The sequence below is a fragment of the Typopeltis vanoorti genome, chromosome 25, assembly GCF_054136105.1.
Source record: "Typopeltis vanoorti isolate ZY-2024b chromosome 25, IOZ_Tvanoo_1.0, whole genome shotgun sequence".
NCBI lineage: Eukaryota > Metazoa > Arthropoda > Arachnida > Uropygi > Thelyphonidae > Typopeltis > Typopeltis vanoorti.
The window spans coordinates 51,869,604-51,891,584 of record NC_143573.1 but is presented as its reverse complement, the minus strand read 5'-3'; the positions used below and the strand labels follow the sequence as shown (position 1 = coordinate 51,891,584).

At 36.1% G+C, this 21,981-nt stretch overlaps 1 protein-coding gene across 1 annotated transcript in view; it reads right to left on the bottom strand.

Annotated features, from left to right (window-relative positions):
* Positions 1 to 21,981, bottom strand: part of LOC150092745 (ATP-dependent RNA helicase A-like) — a 337,554-nt gene that overhangs the window by 62,248 nt on the left and 253,325 nt on the right. The window contains 1 exon segment of the mRNA XM_090414778.1: positions 21,654 to 21,814. Within this exon segment, the coding sequence (XP_090270904.1) occupies positions 21,654 to 21,814 (161 nt within the window).

The following is a 21,981-nucleotide window of genomic DNA, read 5'->3' as shown; positions in this document are numbered from 1 at the left end:
TAACGACCGTGCATGGCCTAATAAGAGATACGCCCTGTGAAGTTCTCTTAGACACAGGAGCTCATGTCTCTGTTATCTCTTGGCCGCTATTTTCAAAACTAAAGAGCCTGATTCCCAACCAGGTCATTGAACTAACTTATCCGAACAAACTCAAGGGAGTGGCAAAGACTATTACACTATTACTCCACACTGTTACAAAGGTAGGCATGGTCATCACTCTGCCCGGGTTTCAATTGAACTTGTCTCTCAAATTAATTGTTCTCCCTGAGACCATGAGTACAACTGATCACGTAATTTTAGGCATTGACTTTCTACAGAAGTATCAATTTGCATGCAATTTTGCCACATGTGGGACAGAGCTCAGGTCAAATCCCGGACTCAGGGAGCAACAACATCCGAAAGGAGAGGAGACAAGTGTAGCGCTTAGAGATCAAAGCAGCAAGGCCGACAGAGGAAAGTCCTGATTGGAGGAAGGAGTTGATAAGGGACGCCACACGTCAAGCTACTTTTACAGTGGAAAGGAGGGTGATTGAGGAGTTCCTACACACAGTATTCCAGAGGTACAATGGGGTTTTTACTGAAGAGATAACCTCATTTCCTGTACGATTTAGTAGAACATGCCGTCTAAATGACTACTAAAACCCCCGTTCACATCAAACAATATCAGACACCAATCTAAAACTAATCTAAGACTTCTTCTCAGTGATGAGTCCATCTTCAATTAATGCCTTCAGTAAGGACTGTTCTTTCCTTATTGCAAAATCATTATCTCATCTGCTGAAGTTTCTCTAAGAGGCTTTCAATAATGGATTTTGCTTCAGCAAGAGTGACTTTCTCACCCACCTTCAATTGCACAAATTGTTGCATGAAACATTTCAGATCGGCATTCTAGAAATGTGGCTATTAGCTCTGAAACTGAATTACTAAAGAAATTTTTTAGAAGCAATGATGGTTTATCAAGTAAAAGAACATATGATTTGAGAACTTCGTACATCTCATTCATCCTTTTAAGACAACCACTGCATTTTTGAGTGCCCTAACACTGTCTTGTACTCAGTATTTAAAAAGTCGCAAAAACCTTTGAGTGTATGCACTCTAACAGCATAGATATAAAAATGCTGATATAATTTTTCAATGACAGCTTGAACGTCCATGGGCAATGTATCAGCTGCACATTGTATAGCATTATTTATGATATGGGATGTACGATTCAATTTTGATTTCAATTTATGAAAAACATTGTTCTTTTCTCTTCTGGAACTTCCACTAAAATTTGTATTAGTATTATCTGCTGACAAGGCAACAACTTTCTTTTCAATATTCCACTCTGTCACTAGTTGCCATACATATTCTGTAAGTTGGTCTGCAGTTTCACACGGTAAATCTAAAATCTCTAGAACCATAGTTTTGATGGCCTCTTCTGGTATGAAGTATCAAACTAGAACTGGAACTATTTTCAAAGCACCATGATTAGAACTGTCTATCATTATTGACACATAATTAGCTTTCTCAAGTTCGTTTCTGACAATATCCATTGCATAAGGTGCTAATACACTCACAATTATAGTTTGAGTCTTCTTTTGACCGCAAGTGAACTTTTTGTCATATAGTTTCAGGATTATTTTCGACGTGCAGTCCATTGAACTGAAACTCTGGTTGTGCATGCATACATGATATGCAAATGTAGCTTCATCGGCTGCAAGATTTCTTTCCATTTCACCCATTGTTTTTTTAGAAAACTAATCTGACACTTTACTACTTACACTTGCATTTTCTGCTAATTTGTGCCTCTTCGTAGCGATGTGCTGCGTGATGCCTGACCGACTGCCGTGTTGTACGCTGAATATTGCGTTACATTGTGTACATTTCACTTTCTCGTCGACTTTGCCATCACAATTACATGGTATAATAAAAGGGTATTCAGTTCTTAGCTTTTCTGTGAGAACACACTTTCTCTTCGGCATTTTAAAGGCATATAAAATAATAAAACTAATTACATTTCATAACAGCTCTGTCTCATATCTTAGTTATTACAATGTCTGCTAGTTGCACTATTCTCGCAACATGTCAGTATTGTCAATTGATAATACAATTTTATGATCAATAACTAATATCGATTTCTTGGCAATTACATGTGTTATGTCTAAGAATGGGAATGTTCTGCATCCCGAAGAGTTTTATCGGGACGCCAGGACTCGTAATAAGGGACAATCCCGTAAAATACGGGACGTATACAAACCCTAGATATGATATCAGAATCCAGGCGATGCAGCTCACAAAAAACCAGGAAATATAAGGAATTAAACCCTGGAAACATGGTTCTCCTTGAGCAAAAATCTATCCAGCAGAAAGGAGGGAATTTTGGGAGAAGTGCACTGGATCTCAATGAAATCCTGGAAAGACTTTCTCCAGTAAATTTCAGAATTAAAAGATCCTGGAAAAGTCATAATAGTACATTCGGATAGGATAAAACCATATAATAAAAGAAACGACAGGTGTGTATGTTTAGGTGTCCTTAGACTAATTATTGGAAAAAGGGCCTCCAGTCATCAGGAAAAGAGGAAGACAGGAGCCCACTATGTTAATCAGAGAAGAAGGGATAACTACATATCAGAGGAGGAGGATGCAGCCCAGTACCACAAGTTTGTGAGCCAGGAAGTTCACAGGGAAGATGAAAAGGAAAGCAATAAGCTTCCAAGGGAGGACAGCACTGAAATTAATGATGCAAGAAATAAGCAGCCCGTTCAGACGTGATATTTTTTGAGATCCGAAGTATTGTATAAAATAAGGACGGGGGGAGACAATCCTGAGTATTGTCCGACACAGAGGATGCATGAAACACAACAGAGAAACTGTGTAAACAAAAAATTTTCATCCACATAAATGGCTTCAAATTTTTTTATGAAGGGGTGGGCCTTTGTAAAATTCGATGTAGCTTAGAATTTTACAAGCGCTTTACTTAGACTTTTACAGAGGTCGCATCTCAAAAGATTGTGTTAAAAATAACCTTTGTATGTCACTGTATAAAGAATGCTAAAAGCCTATGTAAATAATCCGATGGGAATTAACTTGCTCATACTTTGTAAACAAAGAATGTCCAAAATTGGTAAGAACAAGAGTAATGCTTTGATTCCGGAAACTTTATATAATTGCTCTGACTAAGTGTACAAGAAACTTTTGTACACTGTACATGATCTGGGTGGCCAATTCTGATCACCAAAATGGGAAATTACACGACCAAAGGAAATGACTCATGCAGTAATTGAATCGTTTCTCGGGCTGTATGATGCATGTGGCACTGTCTTGTTGAAACCACATGTCGTCCACATCCATATCTTGCAATTTAGGCACAAAAAACTGGATTATCATGTCGCGATAGCGAGCACCATTAACTATTATTGCCTTACCAGCCGCATTTCCAAAGAAGAATGGACCAATGATGCCTCCAGCCCAAAATCCACACCAAACAGTGACACGTTGTGGATGCATTTGTTTCTCAAGAATCACTCGTGGATTTTCTGAACCCCAAATGCGACAATTTTGTCGATCAACGAAGCCATCAAGATGAAAATGAGCCTCATCGCTGAAGATGATTTTGTTCGAAAAATAAGCATCCACTTGTTGTTGTTCCATAATCTATTCAACGAACTCACTTCACTGTGTGTGGTCAGTAGGCTTCAGTTCTTGAGTCAATTGAACCTTGTAACCATAAAGATGCAAATCTTTCGTGAGAATACGCTGTAGAGAGCTTCTCAAAATGCCCAATTCAGGACCACGGTGCCGAATTGATGTTCCTGGACGCTCAGCAACACTCTCACGAACTGCTTCGATGTTTTCTGTTGAACGACTTGTTGAAGGACGGCCAGAGTGTATAAGATCACTAATTGATCCAGTTTCCTTGAATTTTTTAATTAATCCTTTCACAGTTGATGAAGTTAAATCACTATTCCGACCATATTTTGTAGGAAAATTGCGAACTGTAGCTGCCAAACCTTCATTATTTTTAAAATATTGCTCAACAATGAAAATGTGTTGTTCTTTCATGTAGCACTCCATTTTTAATAACCCTGAACTGTCAACTGTCTTTTTTTTCTCGTTGGCAACACTTTACGTACAAATGGTGCTAAATTTAAATCTTGCATGAATTTTGGGACACCCTTTAACTGACTTTTCAATATAGACTGACAGATCATTAATATGTCTACTCATAGTATCATTTGATAATGGAATCTTCTTTATTTCTTCTTCTGCCTCAGTACCAAAAATTGTTCTCACAATTGCCGAACAGGCTGGACGAATCAAGGTTTCGCCGATAGTATGAGGCTTCATTTCCTTCACAATTATTTCACCAACTAAATAACTCGCTTCTTGAACTCAGTCCTAAATTGTAAACTTTCTTAGAAAATTTTTACTTTGTTTTTCTTGTAATATTATTAACTCTTTGAAATATTCAGGATTTTTATTCGACAAGTTGTCATGTTTTGTGGAGAAATGCCGCAATAATTTGCTAGGAACCATATCCTCGTTTGATAGAACCAAACCACACAAAATACACTTAGGTCTGGGAATTAATTTATCACCACACCACGTAAATCCCATTTTTAGATAGCTCTCTTGATATAAACGAGTTTTTACATTCTTTTTCATTGTTCCCTTTTTACATGAACTTATTCTTTCTGTTTCTGTTGTTTCATTAGTGCTTTTTTGTTACTGAACGTTAAAAATAGTCAAATCTTCGTTAATGCAAGTATCAGTTTTTGATAATTTATTAGTGCAAATTGGTTCGTTAGCTTTGCTACAAGTAGACATTTCTTGATCGTCAGAATCTTCACTTCTTTTTTTAAGGAAAAAATTATTCATGATTTTGAAGGGCATATGTAACTTTAATATTTTATTTTAAAATTTATTTCAAGTAAATAATTTTTCTTCCAGATGGAAAAAGGAAAAATATTTGTTTACGATGTCTCTCGTTATAGTTGGAATATATAACAATAAGAAAAAGCTCTACTCACTGAATTTAACGACTTTAATATCGTACTTCGTTTATTCTCACTGATGACAAAAGACTCATGATTTTTGTTTAGGGGAAATGATCATGTATAATACTTGTCACACTGAACAGAGAAATACTAAAACGGAACAGCAGGACAACTAATCATTCATTAGTTCATTTTCCCCTGTGCCGTCACATATCTAATTACTATGACACGCAGTGATCTAATGAAATCCCAGGATATAATATAAGTGATACAAAAAATGATAATTTTTATATATGCTTCATCCATTAAAATCAAAATATATAATTTTTTTTTGTTTTTGATTTAGTTATTTGTGGCAATTGAATATTTTGCTTTTTTCAAATAACCGATTCAAAATTTCGTGGCACCCAGTTTGAGAACCACTGCTATAAGGAATAACATGGTTTTGCCTTAGTAATCTGCTTACTTTTTATAATAAAGTGACAATACAGTTGAACAAGGGAAAATGCTATTCAGTGATATTGCTAGACTTTGTAAAGGCATTTGACAAGATTCCACATAGAACTCTGTTGCACAAATTGAAGTAAATAGAGGTGGATATGAATGAGTGGTTTATGGAGTTGAGTCCAAGAGAAGGCATGTGATCAGTGGTGTAATACAGAGTCCAGTAATTGGTACTTTTTAATTTGTACATCAATGATATACGAAATGATCTGATGGAAAATATTAATTTGTTTGCTGATTATGTAAAACTCGAAAGATAAAACTGGTAAATGAAGGTGTGATGCAGAGATTCTAAAAGAAGACTTACACTAGCAGTATGTTCAAAAGTAAATGGCTGCCAGTTTAATGTGGCCAAGTGTAATGTGATGCATTTTGGGCAGAGGCCACAAGCTGCATACTATATTGATGGAACTGAACTACAGGAAACTGATGAGGACAGAGATAAAGGGATGATTGTGAACAGGGGTTGAATTTTAGAGGCATATTGCAAAGGTAGCCAAAACTGCAAGTTAAATTAAGAGGTTGTTGAACACACCAACAAGCAGAGATAGAGGTTATCATTCCCCTATATAAGTTCTGATAAAGTCACATCTGTTCTAATGAAAGCAAACCTGGATTCTGTGGTAATGAATAAGTGTTCCAAGGATCCAGAGGAAAGTGACAAAGAATATAACAGTTTCATGGAATGTTCTCTTATATGAGAACAGACTGACGATCTGTGGGTTTTAAAAACTAGCTGATAGGTAGAAGAGACATGATAGAAGCATATAAGTTATTAAAGGAGTTTTATAGGATTGAGCCTGAAGACTTTTTTTTTTTCAATACATGTCAGGGAGGGAGAGAACAAGGAATCACCCAGGGAAATTGTGTAAGAGTGTGGTTAGCATGGGTGTTAAGATTAGATTTTTTTACTTGGATATTGGTGAATGTGTTGCCAGGGGTAGCCCACAGTCACTTCTGGCAACACATTAATCAGCGAAAGAATTTAAGGAGAAATATGATAGGTATTGCATGAATAATGGATCACCTGTGATGAGTCTTCTGACTCTATGCAGATACCTTTATAAGAATAAAGATGATGATCTCCCTGTTATTTCACCATAATTTCTCAACTGTATTAAAGTGAAAACCTTTGGAAACTTTTCTGTCCTGAAACCAAACTGTTTTCCAAGTTCCTCTTCCATAATTTTTCCTTAGCCAATTCTTAAGTATGCTTAAATAAATCTTACCTGGAACACATACCCACCTAGCTCAGTATAAAAATTCCTCTTTAATTCTCACATTCAGTTTTATTCCTCTTTTTATAGAATAGAAACTATGAGCTTTGCTCCAATTATCTGGAATTCAACCTTCTGAATAATGATTAGTCCACATTTGCAAAACCTACATACCTCCATATTTGAGGTTGAATATCATCCACCTCCATCTGTCTTTCCATATTTCAGGCTTTTTAAAGGTTTTCCTACATCAATTATTGATATGTATTCCTGTTTGCATTCCCCCTTGAATATTTTCTACTACTGTTCTATTACTGCTTGTTTCATTTAACAGCTCAAAGCAATTGCTCTCTTGCTGATATTTATCTTCTCTATATACGAGGGCTGTTCAATAAGTAATAAGACTAATTTTACTGTAGCAAAACCACTCATCACAATATTAATTTCTATGGAATAAAGAAATGTTGCTGTCTGTATTAACAAAAGAGATTGATAGATGGCATATATGAGCTGATGTGCCAGAGTGTCACGTGACTAAACACAAGCTTGTTTCGGCATGCCTACGAGCCGTGACCAGTCGTCGAAATGGAAGCGTCCTTGGAACAGCGTTATGCGATTAAATTTTGTGTGCATTTGCAAAAATTGGCATCAGACATTTTTACCATGATACGCGAAGCTTTTCACGATGAAGCAATGTCGAGGGCAAGTGTTTTTCGCTGGCATAAAACTGTTAAGGAAAGAAGGCAAAATGTGGAAGATCTTGAACGTGAGGGAAGACTTTCAACATCCATCACAGAGACAATGATCAACACAGCAGCGATTATCATCAAGGAGGATCACAGAATTACACTACACCAGCTGCATGTTGTCCTCAATATTTCTGTGGGAAGTGTTCACTCAATCATGGCTGAACATTTGGGACTGAAACGTGTTTGCGCCCAATGCATTCCCAAACTCTTGACACCGGAACAAATGCAGCATCGAGTGGATGTGTGCACAGAATGGAAAGAAAGATTGGAACAAAAAGGCGACAACTTCTTAAAACACATCATTACAGCAGATGAAGCTTGGTTGTATCACTATGATCCTACAATGAAACAACAAAGCAGTGAATGGAAGCATCCATCTTTGCCTGCCCCCCAAGAAAGCAAAAACTGTAAAATCGGCTGGTAAAGTTATGACCATAATATTTTTTGACTACAAAGGCATTGTTTACCAACACACTGTAGAACCCAGGAATACTGTAAACGGCTCATACTATGCGGATGTTTTACGGACAATGGTACAGCACGTCAAAAGGAAGTGTCCATTGCTGAAGAATGGCTTCTTATTGCACCATGATAATGCAAGGCCACACATTGCGGGTTGTGTAGTTGACGTTTTGCAGAAAAACAACATAGATATCCTACCACACCCTCCATGCAGTCCTGATCTCGCACCGTGCGATTTCTGGCTGTTTCCTCAGCTCAAGAAACCACTAAGAGGCTGCCATTTCGAAAGCAACAAAGCATGTGTAAAAGCTGCGGAGGCAATTTTGAAAGGACTTTCACATGTGTTTAAGAAGTGGACGCAATGTTGGGAAAAATGCATTGCGACTCACGGTAGTTACTTCGAAAAAGACCATGTAAATGATGATGATTAAAGGTAATCTGTTTTCTGTATAAATATAGTCTTGTAACTTATTGAACAGCCTCCGTATATCGCTGCTGGTTTTGTTTGTCTTTCAAACTCCAGACATCCAGGATATCCTAATCTTCAGTTTTCATGTCACCTTTATCATCTTTGATTCCTTTTACAGTACTCTTTCCTCCATTTCTAAGCTTTTTCAGTAGCCTCTGGAATATCATGTTACCTTCCCGATATTTATTTTCTATATTCTTACCAAATTCAACTCATGACTTATGTTTAACTACTTTTACATATAGTTTCTCTCTCTCTTACATTATTTTTTATATTCTTATAGGACATCTGGTGACTTATTTGCTAAAAACTTTCAGTATGCTTTCTTATTTAACTTCTTGTATCACCAATAATGTTCTTTATTTCTCTTTCTCTCTTTGAAGACATCACTACCACAAGCCTCCCTAGCTGAATTAATGTTTTTGTCAGAGTGTGCCACTGAGACTCAGAATTTTTGAACTGTTTCATTTTTTTCTTGAATAATATTTATATAGTTCAGTATACAGTTCACCAGTAAAAGCTGCTCAATTTTAATTTTTTTAAAAACTTTCTTATATATTTTTCTTTACAAGTGATATTAATTTTTATCCTACTTAATTCTCTCTTGCACATGTCCATTGTGGTGGCAGCTACTATTGGTTTTTTAATCACCATTTCAGAAATTCGTGCATGAGAGGGTTAATAATAATAAGCTAATGCATTTTATTCCCTTATAGGCAATAAGCAAGGCCTTTAAACACTATCTAGCATTTGGAGACTGAGTGGGCAGTTCAATCTCCACCAGTAACCAATTAAAGATAGTTGGCCCATGTCTGTAACTAATTATACGCAGCTACTGATGAAGAGACCAGAAAAGAAGTGCTACCATCTCTTGGTACCTAACCCTAACAGTTACAATTTCACACCCTGTGTAAAATTGTAACTCTTGTATTCTGAACTAACATGAAGATATCACTATCAACAATAACATAACGAGGCTTTTTCTTATATTTTGTGTCTTCTCTCCAGATGAATTTATGCACATCTTTATGTTGCAACATGGTGTAAGTAGTAACTATAGACTAGTTACTATTTACACCATGTCCTGAATAGAAATCTAAAAGGTACTTACCACTGTTATTCGCTATGCTTTGTTTTTTTTTTGTTTTTTTTCAAAACCATGTGGAATTTATTATCTTAAATGTTTATATTATATTATCTGTTTTCTACCTATCAACCAACTCACAAATTCAATTATGCTTGTAGCACCCAATGTTTTATTTATTTATTTTATAAATAAATTGTACAAATAATTGTGCATGGGGGGACCACAGAGATGACTGATAATTGAGTTCACAAAGATTATAACTTATATAAAGAAAAGGCTATTGGATGATTTGAGAATGCATTTTTTCACATAACCATTCAAAATCTGGCATTAAGTTCAAGTATTCATAAGATTGCTTCAGGATGTTTGTTTTTAAGGTACTTCACATTTTTGAAATTTCTTTTTAAATTTGTGAACTGTGAATCAGATAACTGTTTATAAAAGTCGTGTAAATTTAAATTTTCTTTATAAATATTCTTCAGTACATTATTTGAAAGAAAGACATCAATTAATTCTAAGTGAACAACAGGAGCATTCATTTTAAAAAATTGTAAACTACATTTACCATGCAATTTTCTTAAAATCTTAATCTGAAAATTTGGTTCTGAAACAGTTGAACATATTCAGGTCAAGGTGATCATAGCTTGCTCATTCCGAACCCAGCCATCCGTTGAAGTGAGCAAATTTACTGGCAATTTCATTCCTGTGTGTCAGACTTTTTGTAACAGTTTCATCGATTGTAACTAATCTCACTGATAAGAGGGGGGAATAGGTGAAAAGGAATATTCTTTTCAGAATATATTAAAAAACAATAATTAAAGTGAATGAGCCTACGTAGCTCAATCAGTATAGATAAAGCTCTTTGGCCAGAAAGAGTGGGCTTGATTCCTGCCCATGACATGAGAAACCTTTATCTGGTCTCTTTCGACTAAAGGTGAGTTAGCCAGCCTCACACGGAAGGTGGACTGTTTTTTCGCCCAGAGAACTCAGGTTTTTCATCCCTCAGAACACGCAAACTGGCCAGTGAACACACACACACACTGATCTACAGCCATAAAAAAAAATAATTAATCCCTCATTGAGTGGGTTCAACCCATCCTAAGGGATGGGGAAGGAAATGAGGAACCACATACAAAATAAATAAAGAGAATGATATATTTGACTATTAGTTATGATTGACTAAAAGATGTAAAGAATAGCAAATATAAGGAAGAGAAAGAATAGGCATGAATAAAAATACTTTCACTACTGTCAAATGGACTATGAATAATTTACACCTGTGATATTATATGAGGGTGGTCTGCAAAGTGCTCAGCCTCAACTATAGATGGTGACACATTCACCACGACTTTTCTTTTATCTAAATTGGTACATTGGTACTGTCATAAGCATCCATTTGAAATTGCAAGTAATTCTATCAAATAGTTTATTTTATACAACAGTCTGAAGCAAAAGTGTTGTCTGTATCCCTTGAAATAGATAAAATTGAGTAACGTGCGATTATAAAATTCTTTGTAAAAGAAGGTTTAATGCCAAAAGAAATTCATTCGAAGTTCATAAAAGTTTATGGGCTCTCTTCTACTTCATTTTCAACAATTAAGAAATGGGCTGCCGAATTTAAAAGTGGCTGTACCAGCTTTGAAGATGATCCATGTGAAGTATGTCCAAAAAGTGTAACACCACCAAAAATCATTGATCAAGTGCACAATATGGTATTGGATGAGGAGAGTCAAAGTGTGTGAAATTGCTGAGACTATAGGCATTTCAAAAGAACATGTAGGATATATTTTGCATGAAGAATTGCAAATGAAAAAAACTTTGTGCAAGATGGGTGCTGTGCTTGCTCACAGCAGATCAAAAAGGAACTTGCATAAAAAAAAAACAGTACTTGGAGCGTTTTAACAAGAATAAAACTGATTTTGTGCGTCGATTTATTACTATGGATGAGACTTGGATTCACCATTACACACTAGAATCCAAACAGCGGGTCAAAATAGCAGACAGAAGCCAGTTGCCCAGCGCTAAAGAAGACAAAATCGGTTCCATCAGCAGGATAGGTCATGGCATTGGTGTTTTGGGATGCTAAAGGCATTTTGTTGATTAATTATCTTGAAAAGGGCAAAACAATAACTGGGGAATATTATTGTGATCTTTTAACCAGACTAGATGAAAAAATTCATGGACGGGTTTGCAGAAGAAAAAATCATCTTTCACAGGATAATGCACCTACCCAGAAAGGTGTTTTGGCAATGGGAAAATGAAGGGATCTGCACTATGAATTGTTGGAACATCTACCCTATTCCCTAGATTTGATTCCCTTTCACTTCTATCTCTTTCCAAAACTAAAACTCTTCCTCGCTGGTCAGCATTTTTCTTCAACTCAAGAGGTGATTGCAGATCTTACTAAGAACCGCTACAGGGAAGGATAATGGCGCTGGAGCATTGCTGGAGTAAATGTCTTAAGGGGGATTATGTTGTAAAATAAAAATAATTTCAAAATTATAAATTCGTTTCTTCATTGTTAAGTGTAAACATCTCTGAAGTCAGTCAGAAAGAGTTCAAACAACTTTCTGATAGCCGGCAAATTACAATCAAAAGAAAGCGGAGAACAAAAGGCGTGCCGAACTTGAAACTTAAGATGAAAGACTGATACTGATTCTTTGGGGGTTGCCAAACTTCATGCGAGGTCTCAGAGGAGGCCTAATAAAAAGGAACCGAAGCAAGCAGAAGGGGATCCCGGTTCCAGAATTGCTGTCAGAGAGGAGGCTGCCCACCCTGTCCAGCGTCGCTGTCAGAGTGACTGCCCGGATCCACGTTGCATGAGAGAGGAGTTTCCTGCTTCCAGAAAGGAGCTTCTCGGTTCGAGATGTCACTAGAGAGAGACTACTACTAGGCCGTAGACAAGGTTTCAAATTGCAGAAAGGAAGAGTTCCAATTGCCGGAGAAAAGTTTCCAGGTCAGGTTAATGTCAGACATTCACCAGTGTGTGAGCAAATATGAGAATGGGGAACTGGACAATAGGCCTTATTGTGCCAATAGTCTCACAGAAGGTTTTAAATGTAGAAGTGGAGGAATTTTTTGAAGCTGCAGAGAAAACAACTGACACAATGAAAAAGGAAAAGTTGGTCCTTGTTGGGGATCTAAATAGCAGAGTAGGAAATGATTGTCAGTGTTCAAAAGTGTTCAAACCAATTTAACTTATGGATCTGAGAGCTGGGTCAGAAGTAAAACACTTGACCAAAGACTAGAGACCGCAGATATGAGAGTCATGAGAAAGATTAGGGGCATGAACAGATGGCATCAATGGCAATATTATATTAAAAACAAGGATATTAGGAAAGAACTTGATATTGTCAGCATACAGGAATGCATTAGCAGAGATAATCTCAGGTGGTAGGGCTACATAAGCAGAATGGGAGAGAAAAGATTAGTAAAACAAGTGTTCTCTGCCAGGCTAGCAGGAAAAAGATCTAGAGGAAGACCAAGATATAGGTGGATTGATACAGTAAAAAGTGCCTTAGAAGATAGAAATATAAGATCTTATAATATTGAAGTCTTGACATTTAACAGACTGGTTTGGAGGAATAATTGTAGATAGGAAGCTAGTAATGATGTAAATTTTTCATGTAGTACTATCATATCCTGTATATTCCTGGAGGGTACATGGCAGGAATTTGATGACGATGAATTTCAGTATATACTGACAGGTTGGTCGAAAGTGTTCTTGGACCACATCTGTCTCATAGGTTAGGTCTACCTGCTTTAGATGATGACCTTAATACAAAGATCAAAAGGGTAGGTTAATTATCTTGATTTATTCAAGTTATTACTCTAGCATGGTAATTGTCTGAATAATTTACCATAACAAATGTTGATCGCTGTGAACTATGAAAGAAAAGATATTCATATTGCAAGAAAAAATTGCACCTTTTAGTTTTGGATTATTTTTGGATCCTTTCTAAGGACCTTCATGAAAGATGGAAGGTATTCTGCATGAAATATTACAAATCAAAGTGGGATCATAAATGTTTTCATACATATCTTGTTATATATATCATAGATGAACTTGTACTACTGGTTCCTCCTGCAATACCAGTAAGTTTATATACCTGTATGTTTCCAAAATGACTGCATTTCATATCTGAATACTAAATAATGTAACTCCAATTTCTGTAAATGTGTTTTCTGAAAAATGGTAATTCTGAGATGAATTACCGTCCTTCGGAAAAATGTAACCCCCCCCCGCCTCCATAAAAGAATCTTAGTTAACATAAAATTAATTAGTTGCTATAGGATGATTCCTAAAATGTTAGTGCATTTGCTGTCCTTTTTAAAATCAAAATGTATGTACTATAAATACATTTCAGATATAAGACCACATTTGTCTTGAAAGTAAAATTTTGAAGGACTTTCTTCCATTTAGCAGATCCTTATTTTCACTTCTTCCTTCTGTGTCACATCTCATAAAAAGATGTAATACAAAGATAAAATTTTAAAAAATCCAAATAAACTTATTTCCGAAACCTTCAGTAATTACTGAAGTATTGGATGTATTTGTACTGACTAGTATTTGTGAACTTCATAATATTTAAAAGTTGTGATGTTTCTAATCTGAAGAATTCAAAATATTTGATAATGATACTGTAAGTCATTAGTATCTTTCTGCAGTGAAACAGCTACAGTGGTTCATTTAATGGAGAGAATATAGGGTCTACTAGGTTATTTGCTTTCTTTTATAATGGGAGATTGTTTTTTTTGCCTCCATGACAAGATTCATAGGGATAGAAATTATCCACTACGATATAACTCAGCATTCAGGATAGAGTAAGTGCATGTTTTTACTACCTCCAGCATATTTTTTTAGTGTCTTACTTGTTTTTTCGGTTACCAATAATATTTGTCAATAACATGACAACAGCTTTGTGGGCTAGTTTATCTAACAAAATAAGTATATGATTAAACAAATTGTACATGAAATTACTATAATTTGCAAAACTGTCATCCCAAATGAATGGGGATATTTGATAATATAATCTTTCAATTTATTTGGCAATTCTTTAAATATATGGTTATTACTAACATGATAACCTTCCTACCCCCCCCCCCATTGGTAATGTTTTCTTTTAAAACTAAACATAAAATAGACTCAATCTTTAAGTTTCATTCCATTCAATGAAACTTAAAGGTTCTCCCAACAACTTAATCAAGGAATTATGTTGCTTTTCCTGGCAGTATGTTCATTGAATTTTCAGTAATTTCCCAACAGTACAATACTTTCACTAGCAATGGCATCTATATCTTAGAACAGTGGAATACTGTCTGATAATAAAAGCACTGTCCTTTACTTATAGTCTACTGTTTTTAATGTCCCCTCTTCCTTCTGCAGAAACTATTTGGCTAAGTGAATTCCAACTGGCTTTAGATATGAATACAAATGCAGTTTGTGAGTTATGAATGTTTGCAAGTCTTAGGTGGTAGATGAATTTCATCACTTGGTCTGAGACACCACCATGCTGAAGGCATATAGTGGCTCGAAAAAGTTCCACATTCTCTTGGGATGATTCAAGATATCTGGTCTGTAATGGGGATATTTGATAATATAATCTTTCAATTTATTTGGCAATTCTTTAAATATATGGTTATTACTAACATGATAACCTTCCTACCCCCCCCCCCATTGGTAATGTTTTCTTTTAAAACTAAACATAAAATAGACTCAATCTTTAAGTTTCATTCCATTCAATGAAACTTAAAGGTTCTCCCAACAACTTAATCAAGGAATTATGTTGCTTTTCCTGGCAGTATGTTCATTGAATTTTCAGTAATTTCCCAACAGTACAATACTTTCACTAGCAATGGCATCTATATCTTAGAACAGTGGAATACTGTCTGATAATAAAAGCACTGTCCTTTACTTATAGTCTACTGTTTTTAATGTCCCCTCTTCCTTCTGCAGAAACTATTTGGCTAAGTGAATTCCAACTGGCTTTAGATATGAATACAAATGCAGTTTGTGAGTTATGAATGTTTGCAAGTCTTAGGTGGTAGATGAATTTCATCACTTGGTCTGAGACACCACCATGCTGAAGGCATATAGTGGCTCGAAAAAGTTCCACATTCTCTTGGGATGATTCAAGATATCTGGTCTGTAATCTAATCTCCCCACAAGATTAAATGTGCTACAGGTTACCTGTTTCATGTAGGATTAACACTAAAAATATACCAAAATCCACTTAAAAGTATTTCATAATGTGAGAATTTTTCATGTATAACGTGCATATAGCAGCATTCAACATTTGAAATGTCCTCCCTTTTGCCTTCATGCCCAAAGGCTGCATCAATGGTGGCACACACAACATCCAATGGAAATGCTGCAAGTGCTTGCTCCAAATCTACTTTCAGGCTGGCAATGTTGGGGTGTTGGTTCTTGCATGGTACCCTCTCTCAAGCTACGACCACAATTTGAAGTACAATGAATTCAGATTGGGACTTTCAGAAGTTCCAATCAAATGATGTGTGGCCGGACACATTTACCTTCAACCAGTTGTGTGGTCATCACCTTGTGTGCTGGGGCAATGCAAAGCAATATCTTCCAGCACAATGCCTTGATACACTTTGGCAGAGGTTTTGATCCCCTTTCTTGCAGAAATGCAACTTGAATACCCTCGATACAACAGCCCCCACTACACCATCACTGATGACCTCTCTGAATTGCCATGGCACGTGCTGTGCAATCATCTCATATACCTGATCATCATTTTGGCATTTAAACCATTTTTCAATGGTGAAAATCTTCTCATCTGTGAAGAGGATAGACGTGTCTGTTGTTTGCATACTGCCTGAGAAGAGCCTTTGATTTTATCATCATATGCTGCATAAGTTGTGGTGTTAGGAAATCCAGTAGAGCGACGATAGGCTCAACCCCAAGGTCACCAGTTAGCACGCGCGACATTGTTCTCTGTGAAACATTCATCTCTTGTGACATCTCGCAACAGCTTGTGAAGGCTGCAAACGCATGTTCCAGCATAATTCTGTGAAAACGGCAGAGGCATACCTTCACAGTCCTCACAAGCTGTGGCCTCCTGATGAAGTATGGTCGACCTGCTCTTCACTGATTAGATGTATCGTTATAATGGTTATTAATCTGATACACAAACACCCTACTGATTCCCAGTGTTTTTAGCATGCTAGAAATATAACAGGTGGCTGCATTCCAAACTTGTGAAATGCTATTAGAGCTACACAGTTTCAATCCCTCTACTGCATGTTAATCCACACAGCTAGACAACTCTCTCTACTGATAAACATGCAAATGTTGGCTACACACAGCACAACTAACAGAACCAGACTTCCGCAATTCTGTGGGTATGCGGAAGTTGTAACAGTATCTATGGCAAGACTGTGTATACAAAACTCAGGAACCAATTTTATATCCCATTTGAGATTTCTCAGCTCGAATTGTTCAAATCTGTGAAATGTCTTATTCCTGCACACAAACGCCTACAATTTTAGACAAAATTTATGGAATTTGGACTTCTATGTAAGGAAATATAAAACATATGAATCACTGCATATTCTGGAACTGGTAGCCAAGTTGTCAATAATTGAATATACTGATATGCATTATAGAAATTTAAATTCAATAATTCATCATCAAATTCCTAAAAGATATCCTCAAGGGGGTAGGGTATCCTCTTAAGACAACACAATTAAGTTTTGAATTATTACTAGCTTCCTGTTAAATTTTTTTCCCTAAATTAATCTGTTATTTGTTATCTCCAATATGGCCACATCTAAATTTCAATCTTCTAAGGCACTTTTACTGAATCAATTCACTTAGCTCTTGGTTGCCTCAAAGGATGTCGTTTACCAATAATCATAGCACTAAACACATGTTTTGCAGGCCTTTGCTTTCCCATTCTGTTTAAGTAACCATACCACCTTTATTTAACATGCTAAATAAAGAATTAAGCTGAATGTCTTCAATTTTTATAAAGATCAATGCCCCCTCCCCACTTCATAATGTGATCCATATACATGATTAAGAGTGAAGAGTGTGTGCATCCATGTCTAAAAGCTGATTTTACAAAGCACACAACTTCTAGTACTTCCTACAGTAATTATGCCAATTTGCCTCTTATAATTTCCCTGTCATATGGGCAAAATATAATGGGTATTAGTTTAATGTCGAGAAATATAAAGTTACGCATTTTGGGATAAATAGATTATAAGCTGTCTATCACATTGATGGTACTGTACTCCAGGAAACAGATGAAACTATAGATTTAGGAATAGTGGTAGACAGAGAGTTAAAGTTTAGAAGACATCATTTCCAAGGTTGCTAAGGCAGCCCATAAGATTACTTGGCTATTGAAGAACAAACTAAGTAGAGATAAAGAAGTTATTCCTCTTTATAAGGCCTCAATATTACACATCTGGATTACTGTGCTCAAGTTTGGTCCGCTGAGTTCTTGAACATGAGGAAGCAGTGGAGAGGGTTCAGAGGCAAGTGACCAAGATTATGAGTGGCCTGTGGAATGTTCCCTATGAGAATAGATAAAAGGTGTGTGGATTGCAGAAGAGTTGGTTGATAGAAGAAAAAGAGGGGATGCGACAGATATGTTTTGTTTCTCTCACATCCCCTAAACAAGTTGCTTATACGATTTTATGGGATTGATGCAGAGTAAATGTTTCAGCATTTGGCTGAAGGGAAGTTGAATATGAAGGTGTGGTTAGTAGGCATGTGTGAGGACTAGATTTTTTGCTTGGAGAGTTGTGAATGAATGGAATGAGTCAGTTGTGAATAGTTTGTCTGTTAATGGGTTCAAGGAGAGGTATGATAGATTGGGTCTCCAGTGATGAGTCTTCAGACTCCATGGAGGTGCCTGTATAATAATTATAATACAGGCACCTATGTTGTGGGATATGTATGTCCAAAATCACCTTGATTGATTGCTGAGTGAAAATGGTTATCATAATTAACAGGTGGCCATTTTAATTCAGCAGACCCGCAGAATTTTCACAATTAAAATTAATCGCAGCTTATTTCCAGATTGTCTGATTTCTCATTCTTTACTACCATTTTAATGCATAAGATGTGCACCTTTTGATTTCTTGTTTGCATTTTCAGGCAGACAATTTTTTCAAGTTGGCAGTCATTTGCTTTAGGTGTTCTAACTGCTCTTTCCTCATTTTGTACTCTATCCTGCAGGCTCTAGGTTGAACCCACAAATCATACTGAAGTAATTTGGGACATGCAAAAATGATTTTAAAAAAATGCCTCATAGTGCATGAAATTATGCTGAAAGATGGAATAAAAAATTGTGATTTTCAAATATAAAAAGTCCTTTCATCTAAAGGAAAGAGTGACAAAATAACTTGCTTTCATCAGAATCAGAAATTACGCAGCTTGTCCCCCTGATATATGTATATATATTGTAAAACCTCGTATATAAAAAAAAAAGAAAGAAATATTTTTTCTATGTTGATTTTACATAGACAATTAAATTACATATTATACTTGTAAGTAAAAGAATGTATAACTCACTGTACTGAGATAAACATTGTAGCTAAATGTTAAAATATTTGAATAAGAACTACTAGATTTGTAACTAAAATTAAGCTCAGACCCGATTAGGCTAGGAGACCTAAGGCTAGCAACAGTCAGGAAGGTCACCGGATTATGAGTTTCACTGCCAAAACCCAGCGATAGCGTGGGTGACAAAGAAAACCCTCCAGGAAATCCGGGGGACTTTACAGAAGAAAGGCCAAGGTCAGGAGAATGATATAAAAGACAGAGATTGAGTGGCTACAGGGGCTCTCATTTCGAAGTTTGTTCCTGTGCCCAGTCTTTCTGAGGATGGGGAGAGTTGCGTTTCCCACAAGTAGCAGTTCCAATGAAGATGGAAAGTTCGCTAGTAGTAGAGATGGCCTTTTCAAGATATCCCAAAGTAAAACTAAGTTAAGGACTAAAGGATTAAGATTAATTGTGAGTATTACACGTGAATTAGAAATTGAAGTGATATACAGTTTGAACTAGCCCAAGCAATTACGATATAAAAATAAAAATAAGAAATTTATTACAATGGTGCAGTAGACATCCATTTGTTAAATCCTTAAATAAATAAATTTAAAAAAAAATTAAATATAATACATTTTTACAATATATATACACACACACACACACACACACACACACACACACACACACACACACACACACACACACACACACACACACATATACGCAGACTGTTCAATAAGTTATAAGACTATATTTATAAAGAAAACAGATTACCTTTAATCATCATCATTTACATGGTCTTTTTCGAAGTAACTACCGTGAGTCGAAAATGCATTTGTCCCAACGTTGCGTTCACTTCTTAAACACACGTGAAAGTCCGTTTATTGAGAGTTCTTTCAAAATTGCTTCCGCAGCTTTTACACATGCTTTGTTGCTTTCAAAATGGTGGCCTCTTAGTGGTTTCTTGAGCTGAGAAAACAGCCAAAAATCACACAGTGCGAGATCAGGACTGTATGGAGGGTGTGGTAGGATATCTATGTTGTTCTTCTGCAAAACGTCAACTACACAGCCAGCAATGTGTGGCCTTGCATTATCATGGTGCAATAAGAAGCCATTCTTCAGCAATGGAAGCTTCCTTTTGACGTGCTGTACCATTGTCTGTAAAACATCTGCATAGTATGAGCCGTTTACAGCATTCCCAGGTTCTACAGTGTGTTGGTAAACAATGCCTTCGTAGTCAAAAAACATTATGGTCATAACTTTACCAGCCGATTTTACAGTTTTTGCTTTCTTGGGGGTAGGCGAAGATGGATGCTTCCATTCACTACTTTGTTGTTTCATTGTAGGGTCATAGTGATACAACCAAGCTTCATCTGCTGTAATGATGCGTTTTAAGAAGTTGTCACCTTCTTGTTCCAGTCTTTCTTTCCATTCTGTGCGCACATCCACTTGATGCTGCATTTGTTCCAGTGTCAAGAGTTTGGGAATCCATCGGGTGCAAACACGTTTCAGTCCCAAATGTTCAGCCATGATTGAGTGAACACTTCCCACAGAAATATTCAGGACAACATGCAGCTGGCGTAGTGTAATTCTGTGATCCTCCTTGATGATAATCGCTGTTGTGTTGATCATTGTCTCTGCGATAGATGTTGAAGGTCTTCCCTCACATTCAAGATCTTCTACATTTTGCCTTCCTTCCTTAAAAGTTTTAGGCCAGCGAAAAACACTTGCCCTCGACATTGCTTCATCGTGGAAAGCTTCGCGTATCATGGTAAAAGTGTCCGATGCCGATTTTTTGTAAACGCACACAAAATTTAATCGCATAACGCTGTTCCAAGAACGCTTCCATTTCAATGACTGGTCGCGGCTCGTAAATGTGCCAAAACAAGCTTGTGTTTAGTCATGTGACACTCTGGCACATCAGCCCGTATATGCCATCTATTAAACTCTTTTGTTAATACAGACAGGAACATTTCTTTATTCCACAGAAATTAATATTGTGATGAGTGGTTTCACGACAGTAAAATTAGTCTTATTACTTACTGAACAGCCCTCGTATATATATATAATGTACACTACATCATAGAAAAAAATCATTTAAGAAAGTTAGCAATAGTGGTCATCTTTGCCTTACTTTCAGAAAATCAAAGGCTAACAATTCACAAAGATAAAGAACTTTGAAGACTTTAAAAACAGCTTATATAAAAATAATATAATCGAAACTGGGTTTAGTTTATCTTATTTGCCCCTCCCCAATTCCTTGTTCAAAAGAATAGAATGCTATTGAAAAGAAACTGTTTCTAAAGACACTTAAACATAAACCATTTGTTTAATGAACAAAAGTGCATATAATCACAAAACAACCAACTTCTGCTGACTGGAAAGTATTTATTGTAAAGTGTAACATTTACTAACAAAGGAGCTATGACAAAACACCATGTGCAATGAACTTAGTCACTACTCATTGAAATTTCAATTTAATTGTTATGATTAAAAGAAAATTATGTATTTCATTTGAATGTATTTTCTAATATACATCTACAAGTGCACACAAAAATAAAATTTTGGGATAGTTTCAATATAATAAATTTGTATTATCTGTTATCATTAACTCATAATTGGAATAACCGAAGAGAAACTAATTTCAACAAACATCAACTAACCTCTTAAAAGAACCTCAGATTCAATAACTGCATCAATTGGTGGGGGTTCCAGGGCTTTTGATAAAAACTTTCCAATATCACCCAACCTAAGCAGCTTAATAGCCAGAGCTATTTCATGGAGAGGAGTGCGGAAAATTTCTGGAGTTGTGTAGTTTTCCAATCTGGAAAATACTTATATTATAAAATACTACTAATATGTAATTATTACAACTATACTTTTGTAATCAATACAAACTTTGTATAAAAACAGCATGTACATAATAGAACAACAAACTTTACTGTATTATACTATAATGAAATCAGAAGTAATTGTTTCTTCACATTGAAT